At 34.5% G+C, this 19,085-nt stretch overlaps 2 protein-coding genes and 1 non-coding gene across 3 annotated transcripts; 2 read left to right on the top strand and 1 right to left on the bottom strand.

The window, feature by feature from the left end:
* Positions 1 to 586: 586 nt before the first annotated feature.
* LOC141698121 (ras-related protein RABA4d-like) lies at positions 587 to 3,754 on the top strand. The gene is made up of 3 exons (XM_074502738.1): positions 587 to 1,016; positions 2,843 to 3,329; positions 3,431 to 3,754. The coding sequence occupies exons 1-2, from the start codon at positions 790 to 792 to the stop codon at positions 3,288 to 3,290; spliced, it is 675 nt and encodes a 224-aa protein (XP_074358839.1). The 5' UTR covers positions 587 to 789; the 3' UTR covers positions 3,291 to 3,329; positions 3,431 to 3,754.
* A 771-nt stretch (positions 3,755 to 4,525) lies between these two features.
* Positions 4,526 to 5,868, bottom strand: LOC141695037 (thioredoxin-like protein Clot). The gene is made up of 2 exons (XM_074499269.1): positions 5,614 to 5,868; positions 4,526 to 4,968 (listed from the first exon to the last, which is right to left on the bottom strand). The coding sequence occupies exons 1-2, from the start codon at positions 5,756 to 5,758 to the stop codon at positions 4,715 to 4,717; spliced, it is 399 nt and encodes a 132-aa protein (XP_074355370.1). The 5' UTR covers positions 5,759 to 5,868; the 3' UTR covers positions 4,526 to 4,714.
* Positions 5,869 to 8,832: 2,964 nt separating this feature from the next.
* TRNAE-UUC (transfer RNA glutamic acid (anticodon UUC)) lies at positions 8,833 to 8,904 on the top strand. Its single transcript has one exon. It is a non-coding gene; the product is annotated as a tRNA-Glu (tRNA).
* Positions 8,905 to 19,085: the final 10,181 nt, after the last annotated feature.

Here is a 19,085-nt window from a genome sequence, read left to right as displayed (position 1 = left end):
AATCATAGAATATAGCGCAAATATAAAGCAAGTGCAGTTGAAAATCAAAAGCCCAAACCAGATGGAGAGTAAATATATTTTGCCATATCGGAACTTATCTACTGGTGCAACCACTTGTTTTGCAATGTTAGAGTCATCAACGTTCCCACTTTTTGCACCTAGCATGTAGTTTGTATTATCTTGTCTCAGAATAATAACTGGCTTTTCTTGTGTAGGTTAAGAACTTATAATGCAATGCTCTGGGTGCTAGGTTTAAACCCGAAATGTACGTTTGGAATCCGTAATACAAGGCATAATTGACATTTATTACCATATTTGGATTAGTTTGTTATGCAGCAAAAATGATTTGTATACTTAATTATTGGTGGGAGAAGCTCAAGTACAGTTAACACTCGATAAATAAATATTTAATTTACCAAAATTATTAGATAAGAAATGTATTATCTTATTTATGTTGAACCTGAAAATATTATTATTTAACAACCTGTGAGTGAATCATCATTTTCATATATATCATTAATTAAATACCGTCAAATAATTTTTTAAATAACTGAAATGATCAAGAGTTTATTGTCTCTGACACCTTGCCCTCGATTTCTTTACCATTATCATTTCGATAAACAACTTAACAACTTTTGCCCCACTTTCACACCAAAACACTCTCCACTAATTTACACACATTACACACACATACTCCACACATCACATACAAACAAATTCAAGCATCTCTCTCTTTTCTGTTACATTCCGACCCGATCTATAATCGATCGGGTAATTAAATATTTCAGAATGTCGAATTTTCACGGCGATTTCAACCAGAAGATCGATTACGTCTTCAAAATCGTGCTAATCGGCGACTCTGCCGTTGGTAAATCGCAATTACTGGCTCGTTTCTCGAAGAATCAGTTTAGTTTGGATTCGAAAGCGACGATCGGTGTGGAGTTTCAGACGCGAACGCTTGTGATTGATCAGAAAACTATTAAGGCTCAAATTTGGGATACTGCTGGTCAGGAAAGGTAGCATTCATGTGTGTGTGAGTGAGTTTATTTGTTTTCGAGAAATGTCGATGCTCCGATGAATTGATTGTTTGTTTATATTTGTGATGATATTTGGAGTGAATTTGTATGAAACTATAGGATTAGTTTTAGTGTAATTTGTGTATATATACTCAAGTTCTAGTGTGTGTGACTTGTTTTCGACGATGCTCCTTATTAATTGGATTATTTATATACTTTTCTGATGATAATTGGAATGAATTTGTGTGAAACTGTGATTGTTTGAAGTGTTTTTTTTTGTATTTTTTGGTTTAAGTTTTTCTCATAGTAGGAAGATTTTAGGATATAGAATTTCAGACACAGATACGAATACAGAGTGTTTTTACTTAATGATTTTTTTTACAATTTTATTGTTTGTGTGACTACATTTTCGATGTTACCGTTTAGTGTGTAGGATTGTTATATTTAGGAATGCAGGTAACGTTTTTGGCGTCGCACTACAATCAGACCTTAAGATGATGTAACAATGTGTCCTCCAAGTACATCTCATTAATATGGCAAATATATTTCAGACACCGTAATAACCACAGTAGTTGCGTTTTAACTTTTAAGATATATTTAACTTGCATTGAGGACATACCACACGTCCAAACCTCATTCTTGTGCTTCTTACATCATTGTTTACAAGGTTGTTGCTTGCCTATGGAGTAAAGGTTCTTATTGGTCTTTGAACTGTGTACAGTAGGCTCGGTAACTTAGGTGATTCCACAAACACAAGCATTACCATATACTACTGATTTTCGAATCGAATCAACTAAGTGTGTAGCTGGGAATTTTATAAACTAATTGGATTTCTGAATATAAAGCAATAATAAAATTAAAGAATTAATAATTAAATGTAAACTTTACTTTAATTGAACGGGAAAATTCTAGCAATCAGAAATATTAAGTGTTTCTTTATTTCTTATTTTATGAGTGTTTATCCCTATGAATTTCTGCTCTATTTATATAGTAGTACACCATTGATTTAAATAAAATACAAAATCAAATTCTAGAGTTTTTCAACAAAAATTCAAGTCGAGCCTTTATGGTCCATTTTGGGGCTGTTCAAAGTTGAAACCGGATTTGATGATGATCACACCCCGTCTTTGAATTGAAGATTTATTTAGTAGTTTCCCAATAGCTCTTGAACAATTTGAACTTAAAGTTTCAGAGCTAAAGTTATGATTCAATTTAGTAGTTATGATTCAGTATGCTGGATTTTGATAAGGCCCAGACCAAACTAAAATACCTCTCTGAATCGCTTTGATCATTTAGGTGTAACTTTCTTGGCTTTCTTTTGTTATGAAATCTGTAAATTAACTTATTAATCATATTCCTGTAGCTCCAGATTTTAGTTTAAATCTTCTTGTTTCCCATAATAAAACGGCCAGATCTGTAAAATGAGAATGCAATTTCAAATGAAACTGTTTAAAAATATAGGGGAAGTTATTAAATATTTCAACATAGTTCATTCTTTTTTCGTTGTTTCCGAGAGGTTGGGTTGCAGTGTTGCGTGGTTTAAGTGACTGTCAATTTGGATTGGCTAGATAATAAATTTGTTTCCTTTTTAAAAAAAAATCTCATTTCAATAGATGATTGGATTTGTTTCCAACCTTCGGTCATTAACGTTTTTTTTCAGAATGTGTATAAAATAAAGAGTGAGTAATTATATTGTGCCATAAATGTCTGGGAACTGTGAGTTCTACAAATTTAATTGCAGCTTTACTTTGCTGCTTCTGCTCGAATACCTTTTTCGGAAAAAGTTTTTCCTGTCCTGACCATTGACCGATTCTTGGTGATCTCAGATATCGGGCTGTCACCAGTGCATATTACCGAGGTGCAGTTGGGGCAATGCTGGTGTACGACATAACCAAACGTCCAACATTTGATCATGTGGCTAGGTGGTTAGATGAATTGCGAGGCCATGCTGACAAGAATATCGTAATCATGTTGGTGGGGAACAAAAGTGACCTAGGACACCTTCGAAATGTTACTAGTGAAGATGCCAAGGAATTTTCTGAAAGGGAAAATTTGTACTTCATGGAAACATCTGCCCTCGAAGCAACCAATGTCGAAACAGCTTTTAATACAGTCCTCACAGAGATATACCAAACTGTCAGTAAAAAGGCCCTTGTTGCGAATGAAGCAGACTCTGGTGGGAATACATCACTTCTCAAGGGAAGCAATATAGTTGTACCCAGTGCTGAGCCATTATCGGGAGGGAACAAATATAGTTGTTGTTCATCATCTTAAAATAGAATGACATTTGACTGAGGTGTTGGAATTGCTTAGGTAATGCTTCTACCCATTTCTCACAACTGATTTTTCTTTAAAAAAAATTCTTTATACGTTTATACACGCCTCATATAATAATTTATTTTCCTTTTTTTTAGGAAATGGTGGCATCCAACCAGGAATCTATCTCCTTGCAAAAGTTAGTTGCTGATCTGCATTGTAGACTTTTTGTAGCCCACATAGCTGTCTCAGATTGCACATTCCATGTAAAACTAGTGGATTTGACATGTGATCTATAGAATATCTTCACCTATTCCATTGGCTGTAGAGTGTGCTACAGAACCATGCACCTCTTATAATTATGTTAAAAATATTTACTGATCGAAAGCTTTCTGTTTGTACAAATTCTGTAGTCAACAGTGAACGCCTTTTGGCATGATACTCTGACCTACCTTGCAGTAAATTGAAGAACTGATTCTAAAGTTCCAGATCTTTCATAGTTATAATATACAGAGGTGTTTGTATGTATGTAGAAACAGTGTGCAATTTATAAAGTGTGAACATAAACATTGATTTTTCCGACTTCCTTTAACTTCTGCCTAATTAAACCTTTTGTTTTCCATCTGATCACTTGCATACATTTACATAGGACTTGTACAGACTTAAAAAAATACTTATTTGACGAGGTTATTCTTTTATCAAAAATTCATTTATCAAGGTTATAATGTTCTATACTTGGCTATGATCCTTATAGTTTTAATTCACCAACGTACAAGCTCATTCATGCCATATGGCGATCATAGCACTCCGTAACACATTTAGTGTTACTTTATGAAATTTATTCTAGTACCTTACTTATGACTTAAGAGCTCTCTGTGTAAGCTTTGCCCCACATTCAGTGTACATGGTACTCAACCAACAATTAGCTTTCTTTACAAATATCATAGCAAACGGTACTTCTCCTTTGAACAGAGTCGTATACTAATGATACCAATCCATCATTTCACATTTCAGAATGTCAAATTGTCAAGGCATTCCATGTCTAGAAATGAGATTTTTCATCTTAACTTGCACAATGACACGGATGAACTACTCTTACTCAAATGAAACTACCTTGAAAAAACTATTAACATCCCATTCAGTTTCAGCAATTTTCGCTTGAAATGAAGCAGAGCACCCCGCCACGGAAAAACAAGTATTTCCCAAAAAAAAAACCATCAATTATAAAAACCATAGTGAAATAAAAGAGAACATGATAAAAGTTTATAATATTTTATTTGCTGCTATCCATCAGAGATGGGAATCACGCCATAGTAAAGGATTTCACAAGTTCAAAGTTTTTATCCCACTGAGACAATCAGCTTTGTTCTAGTGTTGCATAGTCTCGAACTATAATTATAACGAATCCTTATTATTGTTGTTTCCTAAGCAATCTATATCACTTAATTCTTGGATAGGAGGGCATCAATCTTACGTTCAACATGAGCCTCATGGTCTTCAAGGCGACCTTTGATCTCATCGTTCTCCCAAAGGATTAATGTAGGAACGCCTTTCAGCTTAAACTGTGAGTCAATCCTTAGAGGATGCTGAGAGTTTCTCCATGTGGGCCTATCACCAACATAAGCTTTCAGAAGTGCAACATCATCGGAACTTGCTTCCAACTTCTTGTAGATTACAGGTTCAGCTCTCACGCAGTCTAAAAACAGCAAAGTAACAAGGCAAGACACGCACATATATACAAACAGAGAAAGGCAGTTTAGAAAACTGAAAAGGCACAACATATGGGAAATGGGTGTGCTTCTTTAGCAATTCGGTCGATTTGCTAATTAGAGAGTACACTCAATTAAAAATGTGCATGATCCCTGTATGCTAATTGCATAAACTCATCAAATGCCAAACCATGTCCAAAAAAATGCAAGCACAAGAGAAATCATAAAAACATATTCAGCAATGCTTCAGCATCTCCTTACAATGCAGTGTTTAAACTTACAAAAGGGAGGCTCAATACTCAATTGCTTAAAACAAAATGTAATCTAGTCAAAATATTTTCACCAATTAAATATCGAAATCAATTCTAAACTAATCACTAATCAATTATAAGCTTCACCAATTAATCAATCTGTAGTTAGTTCAGCATAAAGTATATAAAACATTTAAAAGTGGAAATAAAAGGGCATATATGTATAGTGACAAATAGTTACAGACTTCTTGGTTCGAGCCTGTAACTCTCTCGCTTTCTTTACGGGATGTCGAGAGTTTGAACCTCGTCGAAAACAAGGCGGTTGAGTGAGTGTGTCTTACTATATTGAAAAGAGATTTAAATAGTGGCGAGGGTAGTTACCAGGGCACCAGCTTTGAGAAGTAGCAGGGTCGATGTCAGCCAAGAAAAGGATGAAATTAGCTTTGTTTTTAGGGGCTTCTAATTTGAACTTGTCAAACACCCCATTAAATGTTGACATTGTAGCTTCCAACACTTTCAATGGCATCTTCGATTTTCTAGGGCTTTTCTCTGCACTGAACACTGGTTTTAAATTCCCCTTTTTGCTGATACAAATAAAATGGCGTATGTGAGATATCAAGATATGGTGCTCGTTTCAAGAATAATTGGGCTTATTCACGTATGAGCCAACAAGTAAATTGGGTTTACTTGAACTTGGGTTTGAGAGCAATTCCACTCCTAACACTATTTTGGTGTAATTTTTATATCAAGATAGAATGAAAATTATGTTATTTTTAAATTTAACTCCTATTTATTTATACTAAATTTTACATCATTCATATATTAGATAAATTATTATATTATTAAAATAAAAAAATAAAGTTAAAAATAATAAAATTTGGGTTAAATATTAAAACAGTCACTAATTTAGGATCATATATCACTTAAGTTACAAATCTCAACAGTTATCATTTAAATTACTAAAATTATAATAAATATTAAACATATATCCCTAAACATATACTCGAGAATTAAAAAAAAATTAAGAAGTTTTCTATATTTTTTTATGAATGCTACAATAACCAAATGAATAGTCATGTATTCTAATATTTTAGATAATATATTTAGATTTGTTTAACCCGGATATAAAAAAAATATATTTGTTCAAATAAAGAAGTACAAGAATAATATCAGGATATAAAAAAAATCTAAAAATTTAGTCTGACTATAACATCAAAATGATGTAATTTTTAGAATCGTGTTGAATAAGAGTTTTAAACCCAAATGGTCTAAAAGTACGTATGTAAATTTGAGTTAAAGATGGTCTTAGTACAACGTCCATTGCAATATAGACTTAAAAATTGAGTTTTAGAAAAAAAATTCTTTCCATTTTTCTTTGAAATAATTTGTTTTTTAACCATAGACTTAAACCGTACTCCATAAAAATTAAATAATTTCACTCGAATCTGATTATAAGCTCTCGAGTTCTCGAATTTAATTATAAGCCCGAATTCGAGAAACCATTTGAACTTGAAAAAAAAAATTGAATTGATCCAAATGTGATGAGACCAATTTGAGCTTGATACTTGATGTATAACTCGAGTTCGGGCAAATATTTGAACTTGAAGTAAAAATTGAATTAATCCAAATTTTTATGACTCGAATTTGTACAAGATATTACATGCCTAGATTGGTTTCTCAGTTCAAAATTAACAATATAAATTTCTATGAAATGTAATGAATCTTATTAAAAAATCTTTTGAGTTGTTTATTTTACAATTTCAAGGCATTTCTCCTAATTCGAGCACCAAATGCTATAGCTCGATTTTTAGGTTTAAACTTGAAATTGATCGGTAGTATTGTGAAAGACATGCCTATATAATAACAAGACTAAGTCATATTGACAATACTAAGATTAAGTTGCTTGATAATCAATATTTGTATTCTGTAGTTGTATTTCTTTAGTTTGTAAAAATGTTTAGTAGATTAGACGGGGGAATTTTTTTGTGAACAGTTTCAAGCTAATGAATAAACTCTGAAAAAAAATCAAGTCATGATCATGTCTCAGAGAAGAGATGTAGAAGTTTGGAGTTAAATAATGTTGTTCTATGAAAAATATTCTAGGTCAAGATATTGACAAGTCACAGATCAAGGTATATCAAGAAGTCAGTCGAGAAGTCCAAAATGACTTGTAGAGAAGTCCCAAGAGATATCGACAAGTCATTTTCGCGTGTAGAGATCTCAGAGATATCGACAAGTCAAATGAAGATATAGAGAACTGGAGATATCGACAAGTCAATACCTCATGTAGAGATTTCAGAGATATCGATAAGTCAAATTTCTCATGTAGAGAACTCAAGATGTCGACAAGTCAAAAACCTATATAGAGAACTGGAGATGTCGACAAGTCATTCTGCATGTAGAGAACTGGAGACCTCGACAAGTCAAATATACCTATAAAGAACTCAAGATATCGATAAGTCATTATACTTATCGATATGTCACTTCTCTACAAAACAAAAGAAGATCTCGACACACTATCTCAAATTCAGAATACATACAAGTTCAAGATTCAAGATTATCAGTCAACAAACAATTCATTCACTGAATTGAAAAGTCTACAAAAGCAGTTTGAAGAATACAAGATCAAAGACCTAGATTTTCTGGACAAAGGATGGTCACAGACCTGCAAGATTCTGCACAGATTTGCTAACACCAGATAAGGAAATAAACAATGTTGTTTTAAAAAATTGGTTTAGTACATTTTAGGGCAAGTTTTGTAAACCCATATTGCTAGTCTATAAAGCATGCACGGGTCCTTAGTTTAGAGGTAACAAAAACAGATCTAAAAATATTGTATTCTCTTAAGATATAAGTTGAGTTCTTACTATTCAAGAACACGGATTTGTAACAAGGCAAACTTAATTAATATAATTAAGTGAGTTTTTGATATTGTGTCTTGTGTGTTTTACTGTCAAGCATTTTCTCTCTACAATTTTTAACTGCTTTGTTCACCATTATTCCACTCAAGTTTAAAAGGCCAAATATAATTCAAGAAACACATTCACCCCCTTGTGTTACATTTCTTTGCATTCAATATCTAACAAGTGGTATCATAGTAATATCTGAAAGTAAATATATAAATATCTTGGAAGAATGAGTGCTCAGAAATTGAAAAGCATCAAGATACCAGCTTTTGACAAGATCAATTACACAATATGGAAAAAGAAAATGATATTGTTCATTAGGATGGCCAACCTTATGTACATTCAGATTCTCAATAATAGACCGTTCATCCCTATGAAAAGAGTTTCTGATTACTGTAGCATAGGCCTTCGCCACTTCAAACGGGCGCTTCGCCCCCCCTGTTTTTTATTAGAAAGAGCGGGGCCTTAATTATTCAGGGGGGATGAAAAAAAGGATCCGCGGGCTTTATGATCGGAGAAAGAGAGGGGGCGTGGTTGGTATGTCACTGGGTCGGTGGGGAAACCCGTAGGAAGGGGTGATGACCCGCCGAATTCACATCAGAAATCGCCAACATGAACACAAACGAAATCTTTAATTGCGTATAGAAACAAAACGAACCACTTCTATTCTCGGAGCTGAGAGAATGGCTTTTTGGTCCCTTTCGTCCAGTGGTTAGGACATCGTCTTTTCATGTCGAAGACACGGGTTCGATTCCCGTAAGGGATAGGTACTCATTCCCGGCCGCTTTCAGATACAAATGGAGACATGGTCATATCAACACATTATACACCCAAAGCCCCCCTTAACCTACACATAGCCTGAAAAGGAAAAGGTTACACTAGCTAGCAGTTTACAACTCATATTAATTGAGTCTTTTGATAATGTAATGTATAACAACATTATCAACTTTGATTCTGCTAAACAGATTTGGGAGAAAATTGAGATACTGTTTAGGGAACAAAAGAAGTTAGATATAACCAAATGAGGATCTTGGTGTCACAGTATGAGGGTTTTATGGATAGACCTAAGGAAAGTAAAACTGATGTTTTTGAAAGATTCAATATGCTGATAAATGACTTGCAGCTTCATGACAAATACTATGAAGCTGAAAAGGCCAACCTAAAATTATTTCTCACTCTTCCTGACCTTTTGGAACAAAAAATATCTACTATTAGAGAAGGAAAAGACTTAAAAAGAATGACACTGGAAGTCTTGTATGGAATCTTGAAGACTTATGAGATGGAAATATTACAAAGAAAGTCATTGAGAGCTGATCAAGGACATGTTGTTGATAGAACTAGTGCCTTAGTTGCCAATGACTGTAAGTCATTTGATGATGAACTAGAAGCTCAAACTCCAGTTGTTCAAACTATTGGGCAGAAGAAAGTCATACTGAAAATAGAGGAGAATGAATTCTACACCCTTGATAAATTGGATGAGATGGACCAGTCAATGGCTTACCTTGCAAGAAAATTCTCTAACATAAGGGTTAAGAAGCCAAAGTTTTTTAAGGGCAAGGGCCAGACATCCAACAAAAACAACAATTGGAAAGGAAAAATACAGTTCAACTCAGATAGCAAAGGAGGCTACAGAACGGGCTTTGTTGACAAATCAAAGATAAGATATTACAATTATGATGAGTTAGGTCACTTTGCTACTGAATGTAGAAGGCCAAAGAAGTTGAAAAAAAATAAAGCTTATTTGAAATTGGAAGCAAAGTATGAAGCTCTCTTGAGAAAGCAACAGGGAAATACTTATATTGCAGAAGGCAAGAGTTGGGATGATACACATGAAGATGATGATAATGAAGAATCTGAGAATTATGCTCTCATGGCTCTAAAGAAAGGAGAATCATCTGCATCTAAATCAGAGGTACCAACTCTAACCACAATTAATTTAAATGTAAGTCAATATAAAGAAACTGTTGAAAAGATGAGTGTAGATATGTTTCATATCCATACAAGCATGATGGCAGCTACTGAGGAAGTGAGTAGACTATCAAAAATTAATGAGAATCTTGAGATAGAGAAATAGGAATTGGAGCTGCAGCTTGTTGGTCTTGAGACAGTCAAACATGAAAATGAATATTTTAAGAACAAGCTAAAGTGTGCTAGTGAAGTGGAAGCAGTGTTGAGAGAAAGATTGGAGAATAATGTTTTGAAGCTCAAATTATAGAAAAATACATCTCAGTTGGTTGGACAATATCATGAGAAAAACAAACCATGTGCTAAAATAGCTATTGGCTTGGACCATGAGGCATTGAATTCTCACAAGAAAGGTGAAGCTATCAAGGGAAAAGAAACAGTGAACCATGATGTTCCTGTGATGCTAAATAAAGTTAATGCACCTCTATTCAAAGGTTGTGAGGTTGATTTCAGTGAAGTTGAGTTGATCATCAAGCAAGAAATTTGCAGATGAAGATATTGAGAAGAACAATGCAGAAACCACTTCTACTGCTGAAAATAAAAAGAAGCCCATAGTAAATCAAACTGCAAAGACATGAACCATGGAAGTCAAAAATGAGAATGCTGGGGAAAAGAAAAAGAATATAAATGGAAAAATAGGTGTAAAAAAGAGCAACTATTATTCCTATGTTGCAGATGCTCCAAATAAGCAATGTCAAAAGTGTGGTTCAACAAATCACCTAACTCATCTTTGTAGAAAGGTTGTTAGTGAGCCAAAAGTGGTAGCATGCAAACGTAATGAGGCATTGGCTGAAGATCCCTATTCATACTGTGACAAGTTTGATTGCATTTCTTATAATATGAAGGTTATGACAAGCTGTCATAAATTAAGAAAAGATCTCAAGAAAGTAAATCTTGGATCTTCAGTTAAAAAGGATAATGCTAATCAAACAATGAATGATGTTCTTTTTGAAAGCTCAAACTCTATTTCTGCAACTTCTGTGAAAAGAAATAAAGTATCCAACACTGCCTGGGTAGCTAAACACACTTAATTCTCATTGTGTGCAGGGGAAAAGAATAAAGTCATACGGATCATTGACAGTGGATATTGCAGGCATATGACAAGTGATAAAGCCCTACTATCACAATTTGAGAAGATGGTTGGCCCATTGGTGTCTTTTGAAGACAACAACAAAGGATTCACAATGGGATATGCCAAGTTAATTTCTGGGAATATTGTCATTGAAGATGTAGCACTGGTTACTGGTCTTGAAGTAAATCTTCTAAGTGTCAGCCAATTTACAGACAAAGGGTTCAAGGTGATATTTGACAAAGAAGACTGCTCAATCACTAGCAAGAAAACTGGTGAAGTTGCTTTGAAAGGAGCAAGAAAAGGGAGCATGTTTGTTGCATATCTAAATTCAGCAAACAAGGATGGAATTTTTGCTTCTACACCAAGGCATCCATTGAGCAAAGCAAGTTGTGACATAAGAAACTCTCTCATCTGAATTACAAAGTAATTAATACCTTGGTGAAAAAGGAATTAGTGAGAGACATGCCAAATCTGACAATTGCTCAAGATGAAGTTTGTGAGGCTTGTCAGAAAGGCAAAATGAAGAGGTCTAGTCATAAGAGCAAGACTGTAAATTCAATAAATGCATCATTGGAGCTTATTCACATGTACCTGTTTGGACCAGTTAATGTTTTGTCTATTTCAAGAAATAAATATGCACTGGTGATGGTGGATGACTACTCAAGATACATTTGGGTGAAATTTATGCATTCAAAAGATGAAACTCCACACATCATTATTGAACACATAAAGAAAATAAAGATGCGGACTGAAGATCAAAAGTGTGTTAAAATATTGAGAAGTGATAATGACACAGAATTCAGGAATGCAGATTTAAGTGAATTCTGAAAAGACGAGTACATTGTTCAAGAGTTCTCAACTGCAAGAACACCCCTGCAAAATGTTGTGGTTGAAAGAAAAAATATAACTCTAGTTAAAGCTGTAAGAACAATGCTGCAAGATGCCAATTTTCCAACTAGTTTTTGGGAAGAAGCTGTCAACACTGCATGCTATACTCAAAACAAATATCTACACCTTACTCAATTTTATCAGAAAGAAAGCCTACTGTGAAACATCTGCATGTGTTTGGAAGCAAATGTTTTGTGCTCAAAGACAACTCTAAATATGTTGAAAAATTTGTCACTAAAGTTTTTGAAGCTATTTTTCTGGGATATTCATTAGAAAGGACTGTCTACGGAGTTTATGTGCTTGAGCAAAAGAAAATTATGGAAAGCACTAATTTGACCTTTAATGATGAAAAATGTCCAGGCTTGGAATGCCTTGATGAAAATGAAGCTGAAGCCCTAAATTTTATCTCAACATTGACAATAATTCTGAAAATGTTGCTGAGATCAACACAGTCAACAGGATGGAGGAGGAAGCAAATGATCCAGTGAACCATGGAAATGAGGATTCTTCTCAAAGTAGAAGCTCACCTGAATTTGATGGCACAAACTTAGGGGGAGAAATAGATGAAATTTCTATAAGTCATGCCAATAATGAAGAAAATGCAGGCAAATCTATTCAACAAGATCATACTAGAAAATGGGATAGAAGTCACACAAGAGATGCAATAATTGGTGATCCAAATGCTGGAGTGAGGACTAGGGGTGCAACTAGGAATGAATGCTTGCATGCATGCTTTCTTTCACAAATTGAGCCTAAGAAAACTGAGGAAGCTCTACTTGATCCTAATTGGATAACTGTCAGAATTCTTACTCAAACGTGGATTTACAAGAGTTACAATTGATGAAATTATATTCTACAAGCAGCATGGTGGTGATATATCCTAGTTCAAATCTATGTGGATGATATCATTTTTTGTTCGACAAATGAAAAGCTATGTCAAAGATATCCTGAACTCATGCAGAGTGAGTATGAGATGAGCATGATGGGAGAATTAAGTTACTTCCTTGACCTCCAAATTAGCCAAATAAGTGATGGAATTTTTATCAGTCAAACTAAGTATGTCAAAGATTTATTGAAGAAATTTGGAATGATTGAATGCTCACCTGCATCAACACTTATGTCTACAGCTACTAAGTTGGATGAAGATAAGAAAGAAAAAGGTGTAGACATTTCAGGTTATAAAGGAATGATTGAATCTTTATTGTACTTAACTGTTAGTAGACCAGGCATCATCTTTGTAACATGTATGTGTGCTAGATTTCAAGCAAATCCCAAAGAATCATATTTGATGGCTATCAAGAGGATTTTCAGATAATTGAAGGGGACACCAAACTTGAGATTGTGGTATCATAAGGGAACTGGATTGGAAGCTGTTGGATACACAGATGCAGATTTTGCTGGATGCAGGGTAGACAGGAAGAGTACAAGTGGAAGCTGTCAATTTGTTTTGGTCAAAGACTTGTATCATGGTATAGTAAGAAATAACCCGTGTCAACTTCCACAGCCGAGGCTGAATATATAGCTGTTGGAAGTTGTTGTGCTCAAGTGCTTTGGATTTGAAATCAATTAATGGATTATGGCCCAGTGTTACACAAAATTCCAATTATGTGTGATAATACTAGTTCCATATCTATTCTTGCTAATCCAGTTAATCATTCTAGAACTAAGCACATTGATGTAAGACACCATTTTATTAGAGAACATGTTGCAAAGGGTACCATTGAGCTTATTTTTGTTTCAACAGAAAAACAATTAGCTGATATTTTTACTAAACCTTTGGATGAAGCAACTTTCAGTAGACTTGTAGGTAAAATTGGTATGCTAAATTCTTCATCCTAAAGGCAAGAACTCGGCTATTGTGTTGTAGCAGATTAATTTTTGATAAATCAAAATTAATTTGATTTAATTGAAAATTAACTAGAATATGATTTATAAATATTTCAGAATTCTCTGTATAATTATTTTTCAAAACTTAAAATTCAACTTGGAATTTTTCAAATTCTGAGAAAAACTGTTCAGCTGTTAATTTACAATTTAAATATGTGAAATTAATATAAGGCATAACTGAAAGAGAACAAAAGTATATAGAGAACTGAGTTCTCGATAAATCTAAATGACTTCTCGACAAGTCATTTTGAGACTTCTCGATAGCGTGCTCGATAAGTCTATTTCATGACTTCTCGAAGGACTTATCGACAAGCCTCATTATGACTTCTCGACAAGTGTTGTAGAGATCTTGATATATGTTTATACATGGAGTTTTTTACAAGTATAAATTTTTAGACTTCTCGATAACTCAGAACTGAAATAATTTATTTTAATAAATTATTTTATTAAAATACTTTTGATATAAAATTATTCTAATTTTATATTGATTAATTCAATGTAAATTGGAATATCAGTCCAATTAGGACAACTGTGTTAGGAATATATGTATTAGTTTGATGATAAGTTAAACAAAATACTTAAGTAGAAATCTAGTATTTGTAGCCTCAACGGATAAGACCATCTTGGCTATCCGTTGATGGAGTAGCTTTACTTAGAAATAAGTTTAGTATTGTAGCACATTTCAGTCTCTGTATTTAAGTTATAATTCTTAGAAGTTGTGGGAAATTATAAGTCATGTTGACTACTAGTGGATATGCAAATAGGAGGGCTAATTATAAATATTTCATGCCTTGTAATTTTGTGTAAATGAAGTAGTATCAACTGATAGATTAAAGGCCTTCAACGGATGAGAAACAAAGCTTCAACGGATGTCTCTAAAGCTTCAACGGATAACATCCATCAACGGATGAGTGCATCAACGGATAAAGCTTCAACTGCTAAAGCATCAACGGATAAAGCCATCAACGGATGAAAGCTTCAACGGATGCTCAGTTCAATAGCAGTTGATAGTGACAATTCATAAGCTGACAGAGGCACATGGGTTGACAGAGACAATTGGAATGTGGTAGCCTCTTGGAGGAATCAGGAAAAAGCAGCATTTCCATTCTGGTGCAAACAAGGATGTATTCAAAGATTCACAGATTATCTTAGATTGCATTGGATAGAGAAATGAAGAAGAAACATGTGAATAACTATTTTATAATTGTATTTTATCTTTGTCTTCACTTTTAAACTTGGTGATATATAAACCAAGTTGCAGCTAGTAATTAGATGTGAATTTTCCAGAGCTGTTTAGAAAAATATAGAGAGAAAATCATCTAGTTTGTACTAGGAAGCAGATGTGATCAATTCTTTGTATCACAGATTTTCTGAAATACACATCTCTGGTGGAACAACAAATCCACCAGAAAAGTTTTTAAAGCCTTTGTGTTCTTTACACTTGTGTCTTGAATATACATCTGTCTGCACCTGCTCAAAGCAATTCACACACATTTGTTCATCATAACACTTAGCTTTTGAAACTGCTCAAAACTTGAAAAAGTTTTGAGATTTACATTCAACCCCCTTCTGTAAATCTCATTGTTAGTTCCTTGGGAATAACAAACTGGGTATTTATTTTATTTCTTGATTAGTCACTATCTAGTTCTCGATAAGAGTTAGGATAGTGACATCTCGACATGAGTTTTCAAATTCACGTGACTTCTTGATAAGCAAATATCAACCGTTTATTCCCACTTCTCGATATATCACATCTCTAGCCTATAAATACCCAGACATCTCGACATAACCCCTCTTTATGCTATCGAGATCTCAATTGACCTAGCTTTTGCAAATATTCACCGTTCTCTCTCGTATCAAACTCTTTCTCTCCCAAATCTCTTACCCATTCAAACTCAAACACTCATAATAGCTGCAAACAATGTTAGAGCTGTTATTCCAAAGAATGGTACCAACTACTTGGCTTTTACAGATGCAAATCAGGCTCCTGACAATTTCAAATGCTTTGTCAAGTTTCTTTCTGAATCTTATCATACAGGAGCTTTAAATGCTAACTTTATTCTCTACATGGACATGCTCAATGAATTTTGGAACTCAGCTGTGGTGAATATAGTTGTGCATGAAAACCAGGCGGTTTCCTTGGTTGTGAATTGCTCAATTCAGGAAAGACATGTGGAGTTTGATGCCAATGATGTCAACAAAGCTTTGGGCATTCCTACAGATGGCATGGTGGAGGTACCTACAACACAAGAGCTAGCTGAGTTTATGGATTTCATAAACTATAGTGAGAAGATCAATCTTTCCAGTCTAAACAAGAAGCATCTAAGGAGGGAATGGTCCATTCTATTTGATTCTATTATGAGAGACTTCACATGCAGGAGGACTGGGTATGACAACATATCCAGTGTTGTACAGAAGTTGGTGTTCTCCGTGGCCTACAACAAGCCCATCAATGTTGGCCTATTGATCCTGGAAGAACTCAGCACCAAGCTCACAATGCCACTGATAAGTAGAGGTAAGGAAATTTTCTTCCCTAGATTCATAATATCTACTTTAAATTATAAAGTTGTAGACATTCTTATGATTGATGAAATTGATAGAAGTAAAATAGGCAATTGTAAACAGGTGTCCAAAATCTTATTTAGGTCACTCATTACAAAGAATCAGGTGAAGGTAGCCCTAAATGTCACTAACTTTATATTGGAGAGATTTAGGATCTACCCTTATCCTATGCCTAACATGAGGTCTAATGCAGGTTCTAGTTCAGTCGTGGTTCCTGTACATGTAACTGTACAAAACAGGATAACCAACATGAGCCTTCCCAAACTGAGATCCTTCCTTCAAAACCACCAGAAGCTAGGGAACCAACTACTTCAGCCTCCCAACAGGTTGGAGTTGGTAAAAAGAAGAGAAAATAAATATCATTAGTTACTATTTCTGAGAGTGGTGAGGACCAAACAGTTATTGACTCTAACCTGGTAAGAAAGTTAAAGAATTCTAGGAAGGTTGAGTTGACCACTCAAATAGCCGCCTCTGCATCTTCTAAAAAAGATGCAGTTGTAACAAAGGGGTTTGAATTGACTCTAGAGGCACCTTCTCAATAAGGTATCACTATTGAACAAAGCAGTCTCCCAACTGCATCCTGTAAAGAGTCTGCACCACCTCTTAAGCACTCTCAAGAGGTTGATAGAAGCAATTTGGATGGCACACATCATGAGAGCACATCTCTTGAAACTCCCTCATCCATTCAGGGGAGTTGCCAAAAATTAACTCTGAAATTTCAAATCTAATTTCTCATATTTCTTCTTTTTTTAATGAAAGGCTTGAATCTACTTCTCAAGCCTTGCCAAAATCAAGTGATACAATTCAAAAAACTATGATCACTACTCAGACACATCATTTAGATGGTGAGAGACTACATGCTAAGATAGACCTTGATGGCACCATCATAAACACAAGAGTTTCATCAGTTTTACTGAAGACCATGTAAATGTTACTCTAGCACCTTCATGTGCACCACAGTCTTCAAAGACTGCTAGGTTTGAGGGTGGTCCTCTTGAGGGGGAGCTACTCAAATCCTCACCAATTCAATTGGAGGTTTCTCAAGCAGGAACAACTCCCCTCACAACTCTGGCAGGAATTACCTTGTCAATTGAAGTTAGGAGTCCAATTTTCAATGATCCAGTCATTAAGGAGGCAAGTATAACACATTCAAGTGCCAATTTCTTGCAAGAGGAATAAGGGTTTGAGGTCATGGTACATGATAGTAACCCGGTCAAATCCCCTCCAATTCAAATGAGGTTCCCACTAGTGGTGAACAATACACTATCACAACCACAGCTCAAGTTATGAGTTTAATTGTGACTCATGTCACAGGTCCAGTTACTACCCCCATCCCAAACACATCAAACACAACAGACCAACCTTCTACTTCAATCACTACTCATCAACCCTCACACCTCATATCTCAATGGCTGCAAGATGTTCAATCACAACCCACTATTGTAAATGATCTTTTGGTTGACCAACTTGCAGGCCTAGCCAATATCACCAACAACTCCTAACTACTGATATGTCAAACCAAGACTATCAAACTATTCTACTTTCATACAAGGAGGATGTTGAGGAGCAACAAGAGAATATTACAGATGAAGCAGATGATAATGTGGATGCATGGCTTTTTAAGGACTACACAATAACAATAGAGAAGGCCTTAACAAAGTTTACAGAAAAATATGTGACAATTTTGGGAAGCAATGCTAAGGTCCTCACTCCCGAAGAGGTCTATGATGCGATGACAAATGTGTATAAAGCACAATCAAAGGCCTTTTATCACATTGGAAGAGCCATGGAACGTACCCTGGAAAAACATCAATTTGTTGTGAAGAAACTGATCAATGACATGATTGATGAACTGATGCCCATATTTACAGAAATAAAATCCAAGTTCAACAAGTTTTCTGAAAAACTTCAAGCTCTTTCTCTCACTTTAGTTGAAGAAAATATAGCCAAGTTGAGAGAGTCTTTCTTAGCCCTACTGTTAGTGTTTGTGCCCTAGATACAACACTATGCTGTTTTAGTTTAAGACATTTGGATTATTAATATTTATGTTCTATCGATTATTCCTTTATAATTTATTAATTCTTAATTTACTACAATATAAATGTTAAATTTATAAATGTACTTGGAATATGATATGAATTCTATATCTCTCAGTATGTGACTTAGAAATGAGATTATGAGAATAGTATCAATATTCCTAAAGGTCCCTAGTCAAGTATTATTATTAAGGGACAATAATAATGCATTAAGACTGGTGTGTTTATTGACCGATGATCACATCTCATTGATCATAGGTATTGTGATACTAAAGTAAAAAACACAGGCAAATGTAAATGTACATGGTGCTGGACAGACCTAATATGAGATTCTACATGTATGTTGTGTCATAAGTAATTCTCACTCTGATAATGATGTAATGGTCCTTAGACTTGAAATCAATATATTTTTATACGAGAATTAATGTACCTTGATTACATTAAAAGTTACCTTTGACCGGGTAATAATAAAAGTGTATTTCTGGTATATTATGAATCGTATGAGAAATATGAATGATCTAGAAATGATTTAACCCT

Source organism: Apium graveolens, chromosome 11 (assembly GCF_009905375.1).
Source record: "Apium graveolens cultivar Ventura chromosome 11, ASM990537v1, whole genome shotgun sequence".
In the NCBI taxonomy this organism is placed as follows: Eukaryota; Viridiplantae; Streptophyta; class Magnoliopsida; order Apiales; family Apiaceae; genus Apium; species Apium graveolens.
This window is presented reverse-complemented; position numbering and strand designations above follow the sequence as displayed.

What these genes read in the sequence shown, in the direction of transcription:
- LOC141698121 (XM_074502738.1), top strand. Translation starts at nt 790, where the DNA reads ATGTCGAATTTTCACGGCGATTTCAACCAGAAGATCGATTACGTCTTC. An exon ending in GATACTGCTGGTCAGGAAAG is followed by an intron (nt 1,017 to 2,842) that starts GTAGCATTCATG and finishes TGGTGATCTCAG; the next exon opens with ATATCGGGCTGTCACCAGTG.
- LOC141695037 (XM_074499269.1), bottom strand. Translation starts at nt 5,758, where the DNA reads ATGCCATTGAAAGTGTTGGAAGCTACAATGTCAACATTTAATGGGGTG. An exon ending in TTCTCAAAGCTGGTGCCCTG is followed by an intron (nt 4,969 to 5,613) that starts GTAACTACCCTC and finishes TGCTGTTTTTAG; the next exon opens with ACTGCGTGAGAGCTGAACCT.